The sequence below is a fragment of the Anopheles bellator genome, chromosome 2, assembly GCF_943735745.2.
Source record: "Anopheles bellator chromosome 2, idAnoBellAS_SP24_06.2, whole genome shotgun sequence".
Lineage (NCBI taxonomy): Eukaryota > Metazoa > Arthropoda > Insecta > Diptera > Culicidae > Anopheles > Anopheles bellator.
Genome location: NC_071286.1, coordinates 45,750,280 through 45,769,843, shown reverse-complemented (window position 1 = coordinate 45,769,843; position 19,564 = coordinate 45,750,280). Strand labels below are relative to the sequence as shown.

The 19,564-nt window shown below is 42.6% G+C and overlaps 1 protein-coding gene across 1 annotated transcript in view; it reads left to right on the top strand.

Annotated features, from left to right (window-relative positions):
* The first annotated feature begins 2,349 nt into the window (after positions 1–2,349).
* Positions 2,350–19,564, top strand: part of LOC131207607 (uncharacterized) — a 69,881-nt gene continuing 52,666 nt past the window's right edge. Inside the window, exons 1-6 of the mRNA XM_058200228.1 lie at positions 2,350–2,368; positions 7,756–7,915; positions 8,013–8,923; positions 9,022–11,532; positions 11,614–11,736; positions 16,140–17,480. Of these exons, the coding sequence (XP_058056211.1) occupies positions 2,350–2,368; positions 7,756–7,915; positions 8,013–8,923; positions 9,022–11,532; positions 11,614–11,736; positions 16,140–17,480 (5,065 nt within the window). The remainder of the gene's footprint in view (positions 2,369–7,755; positions 7,916–8,012; positions 8,924–9,021; positions 11,533–11,613; positions 11,737–16,139; positions 17,481–19,564) is intronic.

The following is a 19,564-nucleotide window of genomic DNA, read 5'->3' as shown; positions in this document are numbered from 1 at the left end:
TGTGTGATATTATGTTAGCGTAATCAACTATGAAAATATTACCTTTTAAATTCCACCAGCGCGTTGAATGAGTTAAAAGCAGCATCACTTGTGCAAAAGGGGGGTGAGGATGGGAACTCTTCAACGCAAGAAAAAAAGAAAAGATAGTTCTATCGTTTTGATAACTGCAATCATTCAATTTAAAAAACCAGTCAATAAAACTTACTTGCACCAGTATTCTTACAGATAGGGGTAAACGCTCTCGGTGAAATGGCAATTCTTTGAACTCATTCGAATACGGAATCCGCATAGTCGTTACATTGCGATACAACGGCATGTTGTAGGTAGTAATGTGTTTCTGATGACTACGAAAACAATATACTGATTTTGAGCACTAACCAGTCCGACCGATAACTTAAACCTAACAATGCTATTTATGAATAGCTAACTCTTTCAACATTTTAACTAATATTACCGACATACTGTTACGTTTAGTTTTGAACCTTCAACATTCAATAACTACACTATGATAACTATTGTAATTGAGCCGTAGGTGAAGAGGAATTTGAACGTTTTCTTGAATTTGTTGCCAAATTTAAAGTAAAACTTCATTCGACGCATTCGACTACATACAGAGAGAACAATCATAATTACTTTCAATCAAAATAATCGGATAATTCTGCTAGAATCGAAGTTGCTCTTGAATTCTACCATCTACAATCCGTCTAGAAGACGGATACATTAATATACCAGTATTTGACCTGCAGGTACTTTTGGAACTAACTTTAGCGATGAAGCAGCAGGATAAACAAATATTTAAACCGTCTGAGAAAGTATTAGACTACTGCCAACTAGTCAAGTAACAAATAGTTTACTCGCCAGTACAAACAGTCAACGATCTCGTCTAATACGCCAAAGAACGCCGGCTGGTGCGACAAGCAATGAGATGTTAAACGTGTGTTTTTTTGCAGGAAAACGATTGCAAGAGAGGTTTTGGCTGCATTCAACAATCACATTTTGTAACAATTAAGCATTACATACTATGCAACGATGAAGCTCGCGTCGGTTACGCTTAGAAAACAATAAGATACTTAGGAGCAGCCATTCGGTGCATTTCAGCAACCCATTATCGCCATCAGGCACAATATTATTTAAACTCGAAGGACATTGTGGACGCAGGATTTCGACATCGATGAACTTCTCGCTAAACTACTATTTGAGTGCCCAATAAATTTAGTTCATGTGATGAAAAAACAAATTCAAAACGCTGCTGCATTGCAACCAGATTGTTTCATTTCTTGCTTGAGTTGTGTATTTCTCGGTGTCACCAACCGATCGGAAAATCTCAAAGGCGAGTGAGCAATAGAATCAATGTACAACGCCTTAAAGCAAACCATAGTAGCAGGGCTGCAAATGCAAACAAATCGAATCGCAAGCGTGGTCGGCAATCTTCTTGGACTTTGACACTCCGATTAGTTTCGTATTGTGCATTAGTTGTTTGCCAATCGCACATTGGTTCAGTATACGACAGAGAAGCGAAAATGTTCAATTAGTCAACTGAAAGAAAACAAGTACAATGAACACTATCATTAACAAAACATTATGTGCTATCGTGCAAACGTGAAAACAAAAGACGACCGTGACCACAGAAGTCGAAACTCTTGTTCGCACATTCACATTATACACAAGAAATGTACTAAATTTATTGGGTATCTTCAGATGCTCATTCTATGTAAGAAGTATGATTGCAACTTAGGACTTGTATAATTTCGTATGATGCTTTAGACGGCGATTGTTGCACACGAACACAATTTGTGAGACATAGAAAAAAATTATAGTATTTTAAACATTAATTTAATGTTCGATGTTCGAATACTAATACTATAGCAGCTCTTGGTAAACCGAACCCCGAAAGTGCTGGATATGTTTCAGGAACATTTTGTGAATAGTAGTACTTAAGCTCACGTAATATGCTTCTACAATGCGAATCGCGAAGAAAACACAGTTGTATTTTTATTTGCTTTTTATAAGGGTCGATCTATGATTTTCTACAGCTTTTAATTAATTGAACTGCAGCCATGCTCTTGCACAATTCATCCTACTTTCTGTGACCTACGTAATTCCTATCTCGTGCTGGTCTTACCGGCAGTAAGATTTGTTTCGTACGTTTCTGAAATTTGCGCCTTGCTTCTATTGTTTGTGTTGATATAGAAATTTTGCTTTTCGGAAGTAAATATTCTTTTTGATGTGCTCCATTGTCCTCCATTAAATCGTGCATCATCGGCTCAACGAAATATGAGAACGTTTCCGTCGGATTTGGTGGCTGCAAAGTGTTTGTTGGAACCGTATTTGTGGTTTGTGAAGTGGACAATGGTGGTTAAAATAAAAGGTAAGCCATATGACTTAGTGCCAGAGTTGAGTCACTTTGCCAGAAACGAATGTTGAAAGTTTGTTTTCCAATGCGGTCGTATTGAGGATTTTCCAAACTGTTCGTGCTGCTTTACATTCCACAACATGATAAGTCACCAATGTGAAGCTAAAAATAATAAAACATTGTCATGTAAAACGTAAGTTTAATGAAATAACAAAGAATATTACAAAATTCCCTGGAACATTAGTAGGACTCTGATCATCAGACTTATTGCTAACTACTCCAGTGTCCACTTCACAAATGTACAAATTGTCGCCTACGCAGTAGTGTGAACTCAATGTGTCTTTTAATCAATAACTTACTCTACTTATCGCAGGCTCAACCCATTGATCCTGATTTGACGGCTAAACTGTTGGGTCGCGGTGTAGCCGTTTCTCCGGTAGTAACAGTCGAACCAAGACGTCGTAAATTCCACAAAGCAATCACGCTGAGTATGCCTGCCCCGAGGGCGCATAGCCAGGGAATGATAAATCAATACTCTGGCAGTGCCCCGACGCTTCGTTTGCTGTGCTCCATCACCGGTATGTACAAATACCCTTCCACCGTTCAACCAATAAACCCACCACTGGCATTAGTTTTACTGTGTACAGTGCAGATGGTATAGCCAAACTTTTAGTACACAAGATTCATTAAACCAACAACATCTTTGACTAGACCATCATATCTCACTATCGTTACATACCACGACGATATGGACCACGAAATTTCTTTCGCATACAGTAAATTTGTCAATGTTTACCGACTCACATAAATAGACAGGACTCAAAAACTTTTTATCCAACCCGCAAATGAATAACCCTAATCCTGTATACGGCTCCGTGTGTCATTAAAAAAGACAAACCATATAGTTCATGAATACCTAAAGTGCTATTCCTAAAGAGAAATTAACATATTCATCAATATCAGTTTTTAAAGTATATAATTTCACTAGTTATTGGTTTCATAAACATATCATCGAATGGTTTGAATTGGACTGTTTGTGGTCAACACAACGAAGTACAATTTCCAATATGCTGTTCTTCTACGGTTCGTTTTCAAGCAGACGCAATATTGTTTGCTTGACGAATTACGATACCTAATAATAACTAATTTCATGAGCTCATTTTGTAGCCTCCCATACCATTTTGAAATGTTAACACCAAAAAAGCGATTTCTTGTAAGGCGGAATGTCGTGTGTTTTATTCTATTCTGTTTCATTCGGTGTGTTCGAGTGGTATTGTTGTTATGTTTATTTTTCATTCTTCCGTCACGCTAGATTGTACGTATGTTTTCTGTGTTGGTTGTTCCATCTGCCCATCGTATTTTTCATGTGTGATTTACACAATTCAGTGTTTACTTATAATGTTGCATATTTAATATTTTTCACCTCATGTTCTATTGTTTCAAGAAAGACAGGTTTGAACTCGTTGGTCTTGGCATACATTGTCTGAAATTATAGTTGGAAAAATTAAATCCCCCACAATATAACATTGTTTGACTCGAACGGTTTTACAGCTGTTTTCACTGTTTGTTCGAAATTTTTTGTTGTACATCATTTACTACGACCGTTTTAGTCCCAAATTGATATCACTGTCAAATTTTTAATTGATTGTTCACGAAAAATATTCACCTTTCATTGTCTCTACCTGTCCATAATGTCTACAACTCACGATTATTGATTGTAACAGTAGCTACAACTAAGAAGTTTAGCATCGTGATCATCATGTTTTTAGTTTAGGCTGTCACACAAAAAAAAAATCAATAAACCCAGATGTCAAGAAGCTAAAAATACCAATTTTTATAAATAACATTATTCCGATTTCGTACTAATGCCTCGACAATATGCCTGTTACCGCACGCATTCCCATATTGCGCCGTACCATGAAGGTGTGTTTCGGAAAAGATCTCTGAAAGGTAACTAACAAAACCAAAACCAAAACAAAAAGAACAAACAGAATTATTCTCGATTATTTTCGAGGAAACTACAGTTTTTTTTGGACAAAGATTCAAAAGCAATGCCAAACTGAAAAGAGCTGTGACGATTAGAATGTTTGATTTTGTTTATTGCATAAATTTGTCTATAAATTTTTCCCCATTCGGCTTTCTCTCTTTTCCCACTTTATCCTGCTCATCCATCAGTATGTCTCTATTTCTCTCTTTATCTACAAAGTTTTATCTTCTTCAAAAGCTACCGAACATTATCCTCTTTCACAGCTTGTATTTTACCAATATTTGAAATACAATTTTGTTGACCCCGTTCGATAAATATTTTCCGTCTTTCCATTTTGTTTGAGTTGTTTGTAATTCCCCGACTGTTGTAACCGATTATCGTTGCTGATTTTTGCTATACGAAACGATTTTGTCTACGGTTCAATAGTGTTCAATGTCTATAGAGCAAATCGTAAAATTTTGCGAATTTGAAAAAATTTGCGTTGATTCAACTACCACTTTTGTTTCGAATAAGTTGACAATATTTGTTCCGTTCGTTGACGGTTGACATTTTCTAATTTTTCTGGGTGTGTTTTCTCTTCTTCGTTGGAATGTGTTTTTCTTCTATAGAATGTGTGATTTTAAACACCGTTTCTGGTTTTGTTCATTTTTTTTCTCTCTTTGGCAGAGTGTTTTTTTTATAGTTTTTTTTATTGACCGAACTGTTCAACCTTATTTGCGTATCGTTTCTATGGTTTTGCTTATTGCATTCCTCTTGGTTCAGGTAGAGAGATGTTGTCAGAAAGCACAAACTACAAAATGTTTCCGAATACTGAGCCAAGAAGTGATAGGCAATGTTCTATTGCGTAGCTTTTGCGTTGACTCAGAAAGAGAAAAACTGTTTTTCCTGTCACACGTTAAGCATATGTTTTTGCTTCAAGGAAAATTTAATATCTTAATATGGTTTATTCTAGAAACAAAATTTATTAGCCATGACTATTACTCACACTCGTAAAGCACCAATGTTGAACGTATAGTAACTACTCACAATTTTCAGAACTTGCACCGATTGAGTTAAAGATATTGTTGAATACTTTCTGAAACATAGAACAAACGAATCCTGCGTATTCGATAATTACCCAAGTAAAGTTTCTAGAAGGGTTCGTTGTATGATACAGTGCAAAATTTAACGACCTTTTTGCCAATGGTCGGTCTTTGATACTTTTTAGAGATTTTGCTTAAAATTATAAAGGAAATCACAATTATCTGAAAACCAAGAAAGTTGTCCCATCGATAAGCAACTGACCGATTTGAATACTTTATAAACGACCTACCGCGATCAGTGTTTGATTGTCACACATGATAGACTATACATCCTTCGTATCATTCTTTTAGTGTTTCCCAAAATCGTAATTTCCTACTCCAAAATTCAACTTCAAAGCTAATTTTGAAATTTTACACACAAACTAAGGCGCGTTGCTACCAAAGTTTGAGCGTATGCTTTTTACGAAAAGACGTGCAATAGTTGAGGTTTTTCTAGAATACTGTCGCTTTGGTTCTTTTTTACATTGGGTTCTTGTTTTGCGTTGTTTTTAAACATTTTGTTTTGTCATTGTGTTGAAATGAATTACTTTTGTTTTATGCAAAATGCAATACGAATTGTGCTATAAAAGAGTACGTTAAACCTTCGAGTAAAAGGCGTGAAAAATGGAAACTACCCTACGACGAACGTGTTAGTTGCCCACAGGAGAACTTTTCTGAAACCGTTGCTAAAAGCCAGTGCTGAAGTATGTAACGCGTTGTGCATTGGATTTTGTCGAACGCTTCAAGTGAGAGCTCAACCGAGAAGTTGTCAGCGACATAGTACGAGAAGCAGATTGCGGGTTTAGCCATTATTACATAAGCATATCTTTTATTCATTCCACAAGCACATCACACGTTTCTAAAGGACATCACCTGCTCCGATATTCATAATGTAGCTATGCATCCTTGTATCTCATTGATCGAATCATCGTGTATTATTTATCCATTCTTTTTCTGACATTTTCTAACGGCTTCACTGTAGTTACCCATTTAGCGATAAAGTAAAGAAGCGCCCTTTAATATTGGCTATTTTGGCCTCGCCCACGCCATTTTTGTTCTTTTCCCAATGCCATCAGTTTAGTTGTTCCCTGTTACACATTTTCATTAAACGAATTGTGTCCACACCTCATACGATCTTCATTTCATCGCGAACGAGAACGTGTCTTTCCCGGTTTCCATACATTCTATTAGGAGCATAGTTGCAATGCTGTACAGATGCGCACAATTGTATACTTTTTACTACGTATATACACCAGGTAGATCTCATGTTGTACTCATCAGTTGACGAGCGAAGAAATTGGTGGATAGTAATGGTTTCGAACGGTTATCTTTCTTAACATTCATACCTCATACAGTTCAATGTAAACGGCTAATTACTAATATTGGATACAGTTTAGCTTTCGAATCATTTTGGTTTTAGCCTTTAAGCGTGGAGGATTGCCTGGTTTTTTTGAATTTACGTCTGCCGTTGCAATACTCTGTTTTGTTTAATCAACGAAAGAACTACGCGAACATTAATTGTCATAATTTTTGAGCATTTTTAATTCTTGGACAATTTCGTTATTCTTCGTTTCCCTTTGAACTATTGTATCCTCATTCTTTTCACCATTGTTTTGTTCGTTTTTCTTTCAATTTGTACACCGCTTTTTGCGTTATCCTTAATTGTTCAATCGATCAATTAAATTCAATGCAATTTTGCTGTGTGGTGTTATTTTGAATTTGATTCATTGATCAGTGCGCATCACAGTGCTTTCCGACTTCCAGAACTCTTTGAAGGGCAACCCCAAAAACGAACTAGAACCCGATTGGAAACGCACCGAGACGTATAGCCGCGCATGGTTACTTGCAATCGATGAACCAATCTTTTCGATCTGTTTAGAATTTCCCTGCTTGGCGCTACGCGAAGCCGAGCTCCTTCGATTGAACTGCCTTCTACGGATGCTACGAATTGTATAAACGCAGCTTTATACAATCGTATCAATCGAACGAGATCGACCGAGTGCTTTCGATATCGTCTATTGCTTCTCGAAACGTTTCTCTATTTCGTTCGCGCCGCTTGTGTTCCGCGGTTTCGTGAGCAGGAATGCTGTTTGCTGATTGTTCGAGCTCATGTTTCGCTTCTTGTTTCGTTTTTACTTTTTCATTACACACACACACATACACTACACACACAAACACACTTGTGTATACAACCTACATACAAACACACCATACACCATGTAATATGCACTGTTCACATGCACACGCCGAAATCGATCGAAACATAAAAAAACGGAAAACAAATTGTGCGAAACCAAACCATATACTACTGAAAACAACCCGCAAAACTATACACGTGTACAATAACAATTTAGGTGGCACGACCCGTGCTCAGTGGGAGGATGTGACCGGATCGACGCCGCTAACGTTCGTGAACGATTGCGTGTCGTTCACGACGACCGTATCGGCCCGGTTCTGGCTAATGGACTGCCGTAACATAGCCGATGCGACTAAGATGGCAACCGAGCTCTACAAGTAAGTTTCTGCCCGTCGGAGGTAACTCTGACTCTGAACTCTGGTGTGGCGTACGGCGGCGTACGATGACCCTAACCGTTTCGATCTTCCATCACAGAGAGGCCATACACGTGCCGTTTATGGCCAAGTTTGTTGTGTTCGCTAAGCGCACCGATCCGTTGGAGGCGCGTCTCCGGGTCTTCTGCATGACAGACGACCGTGAGGACAAAACGCTCGAGCATCAGGAGCACTTTACCGAGGTCGCCAAAAGCCGAGACGTCGAGGTGCTGGAGGACAAACCGCAATACATCGAGTTGGCCGGAAACCTGGTGCCGGTCACGAAGTCGGGCGAGCAGCTGAGCCTGCCGTTCAAGGCGTTCCGGGAGAACCGGCTGCCGTTCGCGGTGCGGGTGAAGGACCAGCACGCGGACATCGTTGGGCGCACGCTGTTCATGCGCGAGCCCAAAATTGCCAAGGGTGAACCGCCACAGCAGCCGATCTGCATACTGAACATTGTGCTCCCGGAAACGATCATACCGGAGCACACGACCACCATTCAGGACTCGCACGAGATATTGCTGCGCGTCGGTCGATCGCGAGCCGTGGCCCCGCCTCGACAGCTGCTGATTGACGACCAGAACTACCTGGGCGAGCTGCGCGTCGTCGACATTTCGAACCTGCTCGGGGAGGATTGGATCAGGCTCGCACCGGAAATCGGCGTAAGCGAGACGGACGTGGAGAACATCATTGCCCAGATCCCGACCAGCACGGCTCAGCAGGCACAGGCAATGCTGAAGCAGTTCCAATCCAAACCTAACAACGACTTCAACATCTTGGAGAACGGACTGCGCACCATCCATCGGGACGATATCGTGGACCGGTGCATACGTAGTGCCACCACCACCGGCACCACGACCACCGTTACTATGCGCAACAAAACTTCCTTTTCTATCGGCAAACGCAGTGTCGACTCCGCTGCAGAGATACTCACCGAAACGGATTCCATATCAAAGATGGCACAAAAAGACGGTAAGCTACCTATTTGTCTATGTGTGGGCTGGAATGTTGGTGTGGTTTATTTCTGCACGATGACCACTCACCGTTACGTTTGCTTGCACTCTCAATAGATCGCCTCTCGAAAAAGGAATCCACCAAATACTCGGTGGAGGAGAAAACCGTCGAGGAGTCGGAGGAATCGGAGGAAGAGCTGGTGAAGAAAACGGTGGCGGAGCGGCGTAAGCAAATCGAGAAGCGGCTGTCGGCCGACCGTTCAATACCGGCCTCGACGCAGAAGAAAGAGATAGTCGAGGAGATCATCACCATCAAGCGGCAAAGTGTCATAGACGATACGCGGGCGCGGCACGAGGAAGAAATCCTGATGCAGAAACCGATCGACAACACGTACAAATCGGCCACCATGCCGGAGCCAGTGGTCAAACTGAAAACGGCCGTCGTGAAGGATGGCCCTACGGTGAGGAAGGATGAGTTCGACCAGGAGCTGCAGGATAAGTTCAAAACAACACTCAAGAACGTGGAGGAGTTTGAGCACAAGTCCGAAGTCCTCGAGCACCTGGGATCCGATGTCGTTACCGTCAAGAGTGTTTCATCTTCACCACGCGTTGTGGAGGAGCTGAAGAAAAAACCGGACGAGAGTCTTCCCGAGGCAGTGCTGGTGGATCCCGAGAAGCAGCAGTGGCGCCAGTCGTCGGAGGAGGTGGTGTCGCCAGTTCCCCGAGAGCGTGCTCCTGTGCCTGCCAAACGTACCAGTCTGACGAAGGAGCCGGAAGAGTTGCATGGCGTCGTTGAGGAATCGATCAAGGACGTCAAGCAGCGAATCAGTTCTTTCGAAACCAAAACCAAGACTGAAACCCTAGTTGGCAGCAAGCAATCGTCTTCGGACACGACCAGTGGGCGTGACTCGTGGAGCGAGGAGCATCGGAAGGAGTTGAAACAGGCTGTTGAGGAGCATGCGGCTCGGTCGGCGCATGTGTCCGAGGACTCCGAAAGCGAGTTGATTGCTCGGAAGGAAGTCACCACCAGTCAAGAGGTGCGCACCGTGGACGAATCGTCGAAAACGACATCGCAACAGGACACTACAAAATTCGAGCAGATTAAACCTCATCACCATGGTGTTTCCTTTGCGCACGAAAAAGAAAGCTTCTCGGACGACCCTTCGAGCAGTGACGGCCAGCCGATTGTGGAGGATGCGCGATGGAGGGAGCAAGATTCGGAGCCTTCTTCGATGTCAGAGGGGCGGCATGTGCAGCAAGTCACCATGACGACGGAAGAAAGCTACTCACAGCAATTCAAGTCCGAAACCGTGAGCAAGGTGGAAGAAACGTTTACTAAGGTTGCAGCAAAATCCGCAACAACCGTTCACGACGCTGGATCCAAGTTGACACAGTCTGTTGACTACACCACCACTGGCAAGGATGATGGAGCGCTGGTACGCGAAGAATTTGTTGCACGCAGTGCTGAAAGTAGCAGTTTCGTGGACCGCAAGGTGGAATCGTTCGTGCGCGAGCAGCGCAACGAGGAACCGGCTGTGGAGAAGCGTGATATACACCGGGAGGTGAAGGAAAGCTCGGACAAAATGGCAGAAGCCCGTCTGAAGGAAATCGTAGCAGGTGACAAGGGTAGTGCTCCGCTTGAGTCCTCGACGGAAGCATACACAGTGGAAAGTTTCGACGGTGTTCGGCGAGAAACCACGAGCACGGATCCGTCGGGAACTTTGGCGGAGCTAAGTGGAACAGCGGTATCCACGGTGGAGACCGGTGTTCGTCAAGGGGAAGATATGGCGAGCGAAAAAATTGTCGAGAAGGAAGAGGAACTGTGCCGAACCGAAAAGAAGGTGTCCGCAAAATCGGTGGAAACACCGGCTGTGACGGAGACGGTCTCGCGAACGATTTCACAGGAAATAACATCAAAAATACCGGTGCCGTCAAAGAAGGCTAGTCCGGACGCGAAAGATCATTCGGAAGCTGAAGCACCCGTATCGGCGACACCTTTCGATCAGCTAAAGTCACCAGTCGAACCGAAAACATCAGAAGTCAACAAATCGAAGCCGTCGCCGAAGCTTGTAAACGAACCCGTAGAACTCGAACAGAAGCTAGTGTCTGACGTAGAAGCTACACAATCAGCTGCCGAACAAATGGAAGCAACGGTTTCCAAAATTCCTCGCTTTGGTGTGCCCAAGCCCGCGGGAAAACCTGACGTGACACCAGTCAAATCTCCAGAACCAGACAGTGCCAGCTTATCGAAGATACCGATCTTGAAAGACCGTAAAGTGTCGGAGCAGATTTCAAGCGATTCTTGCGAAACGGTCATTTGCCAGAAATCGGTAGCAGAGCAGGGCTACCATATGCCCACCGACGGAACCATCATTTGTGAAGATAAATTCTGGGACCGAGTAGGTGGTGAACCAGATGATGCCATTTTGCGGGGCGATGACGAGGAAGTGATTCGAGCAACAACTAACCGTGACCGTGAACTAACCGAGATAATAACCGAGGATCATCGTGCGGTCACACCGGACGATTTTATCGATGAAATTATCGAAGAGGCTCACGACAAGGTACAGCAGTTGCAGTCCGCTGACGTTACCGTCGGCACTCTGGACCTCAGTCGCTCAGAAGAAGGTTTGTCTTGCTCAGCCGTGCCCGGTGGCAGAGTGGTGAGGTATAGTCTCATCTCTAAGCTAAACGGTGGTTTGCTTGCAGAACAATTCGACAAATCGATTTACCCGATGCCAGAATATGTTTCGGGAGGGCGCGGCTCGAGTCGCTACGATGAAAACGAAGGCCTTGCGGAGGACGAAGAGCAGGATCAAGAGAAGTGGAAAGGTAGGTGGCGTTACGATTGTGTTATTCATACCCATGCCGCGATTGCTCCATGAGGGAAGCAGTGATAGAAAAAAAAAACAAACGGGAAATGGTTTTATGCGTAACAACGCGCCAAGTTTTCATAACTCCACACCAAGTTACACGTGTTCAATTTTGGAAGAATGCACATTGCCAGGGAGGCCAGAGCATCAATGAAGCTAGCAAAGAGCTCATCTATTATAACTCTATGATACCCAGCTTGCATCCCTCTGCATACTCTGAGTACCTTTACTTTCTTATGATGGTGATTCCTTATGTTTCCAATTTGGTTTATTGCGAACTGCTTGTGTGACTTGTTTCCTTCTTTTTCGGTTATTCCGTTCTGTTTCGAGGGTTGTATCATTTTTTCAAACGTATCCAAGAAACATGTTGTGATACTCACACTCGATTTCTTCAGCTATTGTGGTGTACATCGATTGGCGGTATAAATATAAATTTGTATATTCATCATCTACAGAACAAAACGAACATATCATTTTCATGATTGGAACCGGCTTATTTCACAACCCTTTTTCTTTCCGGTAATTGCATTGTGCTTTTCATTTGTGTTCCTTCTCCGGTTGATAGCTAACGGTTCACTGGTTGCAAATCTTCTATTGGGCACTGTTGAACATTTTCGTTGTTTTATGCTAGACGATTCATCAGTTTCTACACATTCAGCGTTCTATTGTTTCTCAAGACTTATCAGCAACGTACGTTATCATGCTACTCGTTTCTATATCTATTGAGACCCAATTCGTATAAACTAAGTTATCCAACTAGAATTTATATATCCGTTAATTTCTTGTAGTCACGTAAAGCTCTTCAAATTTGTGTACTTGTTAGAATTCTTTGCAAATAGTCTTAAAACACCTTTGTTTTGTACTGACTGTTTTCGTTTTCTTTCTCTTAAAACTAGTTAATTTGTAATCGGATTTGTAATTTTGAGTTCTCAATAGATGAAACCCGCGAAATCGCTTTTTATGCCTAGGTCACTGGTCAGTTTTTACATTACCAACAGCAGTATCGTTCGAAGAGCTCGTGGCTAGGCGTGTATTTGTCCCATGGTCAGTTGTAAGGCTTGCTAGCTCTTCTCACATCAAAAATACGCATCGAACCAACATTCCACTATACGACCATTGTCCATCATTGCATCCATTCGTGTGCTCAACCGGTGAGGCACCCATTCTTCCTTAAAAGACCTACTTCGGTGGAGAAAATAAAAACGTTAAATGCTTACTAGGTGTGTGAGTGGTAGATCGGTATTGCAAAGGAAAAGACTAACACAAATTAGCATTTCTTGTCGAAACCTCTTCTGCCTTTCACGAATCTAATTGCACGTTCGTAAGACTCGACGCTATTGCCATTGGTTCTGATAACTTCAACAAGTCCCCTTTTCCTCGGTCTTCTAATTTTTCCAAGCATCTCTCAGCATTTTACGAGTCCACCCCTTCAATTGCACATCCCAGCGTTTGGTCTCTGCGGCGGCTGAACAGGCTGCAGCATCTAACTGTTGTACTTGAGAAGCTTCTTCTCGACCATTTTACTAGCCCTCTACTAAGCCTTCTTTTGTTTTGGTAATAAGTTTGTTTGGTTCTTTGTTGTTTTACGTGACGCGTGCAGGCATGAAAGTAATCATTTTGACAACCAATACTCTTTCGTATTGTACCAATTAAATCACGTACCTCGCGCGCACTGCATTGAACCTCGCTCTTCGTTCGCAACAAACACACTATCCATACATTTGTACACATACATACGCATACAGTCACATGAACACGACGCACCAGTATGCCAGTTTCAACATCTGTATTAACCTATATCTAATACTTTCGACTTACGGTGTCTCTTCATAATTGGAGTAGGCTTGCAATAAGAGATTGAACTGCTGATCGGCGTGAAACACTGATTGAAATACGTATATTGATGTTGTTGGAGATAGGAGGAATGGATTTAGTTCATTAAACCGCCAAATTAGTTGTTTTCCAGGGATTCGTAATACCTTGATTTAGTAGTGGCATCCGCTGTACTACTAGAGGCAGCATTGACAGTTAGCAAGTAGTGAGCATTCAACGCAGCAACGCAACGAGCAAATGGTTATGCAGGATTTCATTCAGGCTTGAGTGGATTTGAAACATTTTTTTCGCCATGTTTCTGCTGCCCTTTTTCGAAAGGAATTGGGGAACTGTGACGTACTTCTCAGCTGATGCCCATGTTGATAGATCTGAGCTGCATGAACAACTGCGTACTGGTAGCTATAGAGCAACAACCCACGAACGGATCGAAGACCAACTCTGCGTATGAAAATAAAATGGCTAAAACGGTAATCTTTTTCAAGGCACACGTAAACTGCTCTATCCCCGTGTGGCACTAGGACTCCCACCGGGAGTGGCAGCAACAGAAACAAACTGTTCGTTATTACTTCACTCCAGTGTACTCATTTCTGACCACGCAGAATCGATTTCGGTCACAACCAATGTGTCCTTGGGGAGTTGGTTGCACAACACACTTTGTGCAGTATAGGGCTTCGCGATGAGTGAAGCCCGCCTGCCGCTACGGCTAGCTCCTGCGAAACGCGGTGACCGTACGTGGAGAATATTATCTTCGTTCCTATAATCCTCTTACGAAAATCAGCACGCGGAAGTGCGGTATGTTTGTGGCGCGACCTGAAATGTCGCAACGCCACACAGTGTAAGTGGGACTACCCAACCAGCCGAACCGTTAGTTTCGGTTGAATCTTTCAACGACACGGTGCTTCATAGAAAAATTGTTATCACAAGTTTTAGCTGACACGGGCTCAGTGAAAGAAACGGTGCTACTTATTTCTAAACATCGTTGTGATTTTTTCGACAGACAGTGAATGACTCATCTGCTGTTTGCTATTGGCAATCCGTGAAATTACCTTTGGGCCCCTCACTGATCTAAGTATATCTCGTTTTCTGATCATTCTGCTCTAAGGTAAGCGCAAAATCGATATTAAAACATGGAGATCGCAAAGGCACTTGCAAGGCATTCATCGTTACGGTAGTGGATAGACTTTCCTTTTGTAAAAGGTTTGTGGAACAGAAATGTAATGTGCTGATTTACCCGCCTGAGGTACACAAGTGATGAAATAAGATTCTGTAAGAATGATTTTGGTGTGTTGAGGTATACATGTGTTTTTGTTCTGTTGGGTGACTCAACTAACTGTATGAATTGTTGCCACTAACTGTTGTATAGCAACTAACTGCCACGTGTGTAACTATAAATTGATTTGTCGGACGTATCAATCAGTGTAACATTAGAAGAAAATCTTATGTTAGTTTTTGTTGTCTTGGTGTCGATGTTCTTTCCTGATTTTATGCAGTTACATTTTATCTATTGGTGTCATTAATGTTTTTTTAATGGGCTCCATTTATCTTGATGCGTATTATTGGTTCGTACATTGGAAGGCAATTTTAATGAAGCTTGAATTCCCTCATTCCTATTTCTATTTTTCTTACTTTAGAGCACTTTCGCGCATTGCAAAACAATGAGTTCGAAATTTTGAAGCCTTTTCGTTACATTTCCCTTAGAACAAATTTCGTTCGTTTAACGCTAGCGAATCTAGTTTGGTCGTTTCTCATCGAGCATTATTTCGGAGTCCTTCAAAATTTCATGCTCTTGGTTTTGCTCAAAACTTTAAGCTTTAACTGCTAAACAATATTCCTTCCTATTCAACCAATGACATCTTTTTCATAGATCTAAAACAGTTAGCTCTGCAAAGAAGTGAAAATCGTTAGATTAAACATAATTCCATATTCACATTTTGTACGTGTTGTTTCGCATGTACGTAAACTGGGTGCTAAATTGAAAGTAACAGCACATTACTACCACCATACAACATCAAACCATACACGTACACAAACGATAGATAAACATGTTTTCGGGTATTCATGAAATTTACCGAAGTTATCAGTACCGGTCAAAAGACACATAGTTCCGATTCCTTGATGCTCCTTAAAGTACTGGCAAGTTGAGCAAAGTCAAACCGCTGGTAGTTACGAAGAATCTTTTATTTTAAACAGTATTGTTCCAAGGCTATTCCTCGTTATCTCATGCAAACCAATCTTTTTCGCTCAGCTCATGCATTCTTCACCCGTGACGCAGTCCATCTAATGTCGCAAAACAATATCTACAACACATGTTTCCTCTGATCCTTATTAAATTGTTATGATTAATTACACGCTGCATTCAATGTTCAAACGTGATGGATTTGTCGATAACACACACATAACATGCGCGGGTGAACCAAATTGACAAACCATCGAAATATCCGTCGGCAATTGCAAATCTTGTCCATGACGTGAACATACCATGATCTTCCCTCCCCAAAACATACACATACAAACGTGAATGCACCACAGACGATGCAAATTCCTCCGTACCCGACGACATGTCCTCGACCGATTTCGAAGCATTCCGCGAGTACCATTGGTTGGATACACCGGATGCGACTGGTCCGCCCAGCCAACGGCCTAGCTTGGGCAGAACGTCTACACCGATACGGGATGCTGCAACGTCTGCTGGTGTGGCGCTCGCATCGTTCGAGGATTTGGACACGCTCAGTCCGCTGTCGACTGACATGGGTGATGGGCGGAAGCTAGCCCAGCTTCACGAAGGAAAGGTCACGGTTGACGAGGGGCGTGAAATCAGGTCTTCGCGAAAACACTTTAACCTTGACCTAGACATTGACGCGACGACCACCAGAACGACGGCGACGTCTACTTCGACAACAAACACAGCGAAAGCCCACAAGACGATTACATTTGAAAAGACCACCAAACAGGAGGGATTCTCTCACCAAGGGACTTCGCCGATGAGCGAGATAGTAGAATCGCCGGATAGCGTGCATAGCGGTCGCTATGGGCGAGGTGATTCGCCCGCGATCAAGCTGGTGATTGGACGCAAGGAGATCAAAACTTCGGACACTTCCGCGATCACGGAAAGCCGTCTGACAGTGTACGGGCACAAAGACGTGGAAATATCGATTAGCTCGCAATCAACAATTAGTCTAACGACGACGCATACATCCAAGGACGGCCGTGAAAAGACGGCTGAGATATGCACCAGCGGTGGAGAATTAAAGGAAGTTAGTAATGGAAAACGTTACAAACAGTTCAAGTTGATAGACGATCCTGACTCGGAACAGACTGAGCGCAAGAGGGACGATGCAGTATCATTCTCTAAGAAAAAGAGTGTTTATCTGTTTGGAAGTTTCGACTCAAGCAGTGGATCGCCAATAACTGAGGCAAGCGTGTCGCAACATGTCACCGATACGGGAATTTCGTTGACGAAAGGATTCACTGAAACGATGACTTCGCCAGGTTTAGCATCTTCGTCAGCGGAGGAAAAGAACAAAAAAGTTAGCATCATCACCGACACAGCGGTCGATGTTGAAATCGAAGAGCTAGAGCTTACCGATGCCGGTTTGAGTCCGATTCAACCAGATGAAACAGACATTACTGCTGATTTTCAAATGGCCGATGATGATGTGCACTTTTCGAACACTGGAACTAGTCCGATGGATTTCGAGGAACCGTCGTTGTCGGTCGCGATGGATACGTCCGAAGCAGCGACACTCACAGATCGCGTGGAAACGAAAGATGCGTCCAATAGTCCACTGGATGCCCCCATCACATCCATACTGAAGAGAGACGTTAGCAAGTTGACAGACGAAGAGCTGCTGACGGGGCGCCGCGGCTCGGGTGATGTTAAGGCTAAGATAAAAATGCTAGAACAGAGTCACAAAGCACACAGCACTCAAAGTTCACCAAAGAAAAAGGTTGAATTTGAAGACTTTCACCATAAAGTAGAAAAACAAGATTCGCCTAAAAGACAAAAAGCTTCTGGTAAGATTACTGAACTACGCAAGCTTTTTGGAGAAGAAGAGACGGTGGAGCCGAGCGTGCTGTCACAATCGATTCCGCCTATGCACGAAGTTATTAAGCAGCTGGAAAAGCGCATAGCTGTAGAGCAAGTAGAACGCAAGGCTACTAGTGAACAGACAGAAAGTAGCATTCGCCCGATAACACCAATTAAGCAGGAGATCAAAATACCGGCCGACGTTACAGATATAGAATCTCAAATTATTCAGCCTGTGGAAGTAAGAAAGGAAGAAACGTCTAGTGAGGTAGAACAGAAAATATCCAAACTTGTACATGGCGTGCAAAGCCTTGGTTTACGTCAAGAGTCTGCAAGACAAATAGAAGAGCAGAGGCAAAGAGCAACAGATAGGGCACAAATAGACGAACCTGTATGCGAAAAACTAGTTGGGCGTAAGCACGTTCAAGATCTTGTTGAGGATGAACCGCAAGGAGAAGATTTAATGTTGCGCAAAACTAATGAGCTTATTAAAATGTTTGAAAACAAACAAAAAGAGACAGATATCACAATTCGGAGCAGTTCTAAAAAGAAGTTAACCGAGCAAACTGAGGTTGCCGGCGTTGAGTTTTTAAACAACGTCGGCATTACTGTTGATATGCAAGCCCAGGATGAACCCGATCGAACTACGGTAGAATCGGAGAATCTAGAAAGATGTGTGATGGAAAGGGAATCCTACGATAGGCATGACTATGACGAGGAGTATAAAACCCAAAACATTCAAGAGTTGAAGGCAAAATTTGAGAAAAGGTCAGCTAATACAATGGAGAAAGACGATCGAACTACACATGCTGTAGAAGAAACGGATATAAATGCTGGTAATTTAACTGACAAAATGGTATCTCACAAAGAATCGTTAAAACAGTTGGAAATAACTAAGACGACAATTTCAAAACTTGACCAAAACATTCTTAACATTTTTGATGATAAACCAAGTGCATATGAAAAACAGACATCTTCTACCGAAGTTGTTGAAACAATCGCTACCTCGGCTACCGAAATAAGGCAAAAAGCATCAGAATTAGGTACACTGGCAACACATAAAATGACAACATTTGAACACACAGAACTAACAAAAGCTTACATAGAAGCACATCATACACAAGCAAGTGATCAAAGCGAGTTAACAGATCAAATGCAACATACAGTAATTGAAGTAATCACAACAAAGCTTCATGACACCACAGAAAAAGAACCAGAACCATCGGAACTAGCAACTGAAGTTGTTGAGAAGAAGGCAATCGATGCTGTGGAGGAAAAGGTAGAAGCAGTGACAGTCAGTGAAGAACCAGAGCCCTCTGAACCAGCGACAGAAGTTGTTCAAAAGCAGGTTATCGAAGTTATTGAGGAAAAGGTTGCCAAGGTTCAGGAAGACATAACGGGAGCTAAAGCAGAGTTCTTCGAAGAAGCAGTTACCGAAGAAAAACCAGAACCATCGGAACTAGCAACTGAAGTTGTTGAGAAGAAGGCAGTCGATGCTGTCGAGAAAAAAGTAGAAGCAGTAACAGTCAGTGAAGAACCAGAGCCCTCTGAACCAGCGACAGAAGTTGTTGAAAAGCAGCTTATCGAAGTTGTTGAGGAAATGGTTGCCAAGCTTGAGGAAGACGTAGCGGGAGCTAAAGTAGAGTTCGTCGAAGAAGCAGTTACTGAAGAAACACCAGAACCATCGGAACTAGCATCTGAAGTTGTTGAGAAGAAGGCAGTCGATGCTGTCGAGGAAAAGGTAGAAGCAGTAACAGTCAGTGAAGAACCAGAGCCCTCTGAGCCAGCGAAAGAAGTTGTTCAAAAGCAGGTTATCGAAGTTATTGAGGAAAAGGTTGCCAAGGTTCAGGAAGACATAACGGGAGCTAAAACAGAGTTCGTCAAAGAAGCAGTTACTGAAGAAAGAACAAAACCATCGGAACTAGCA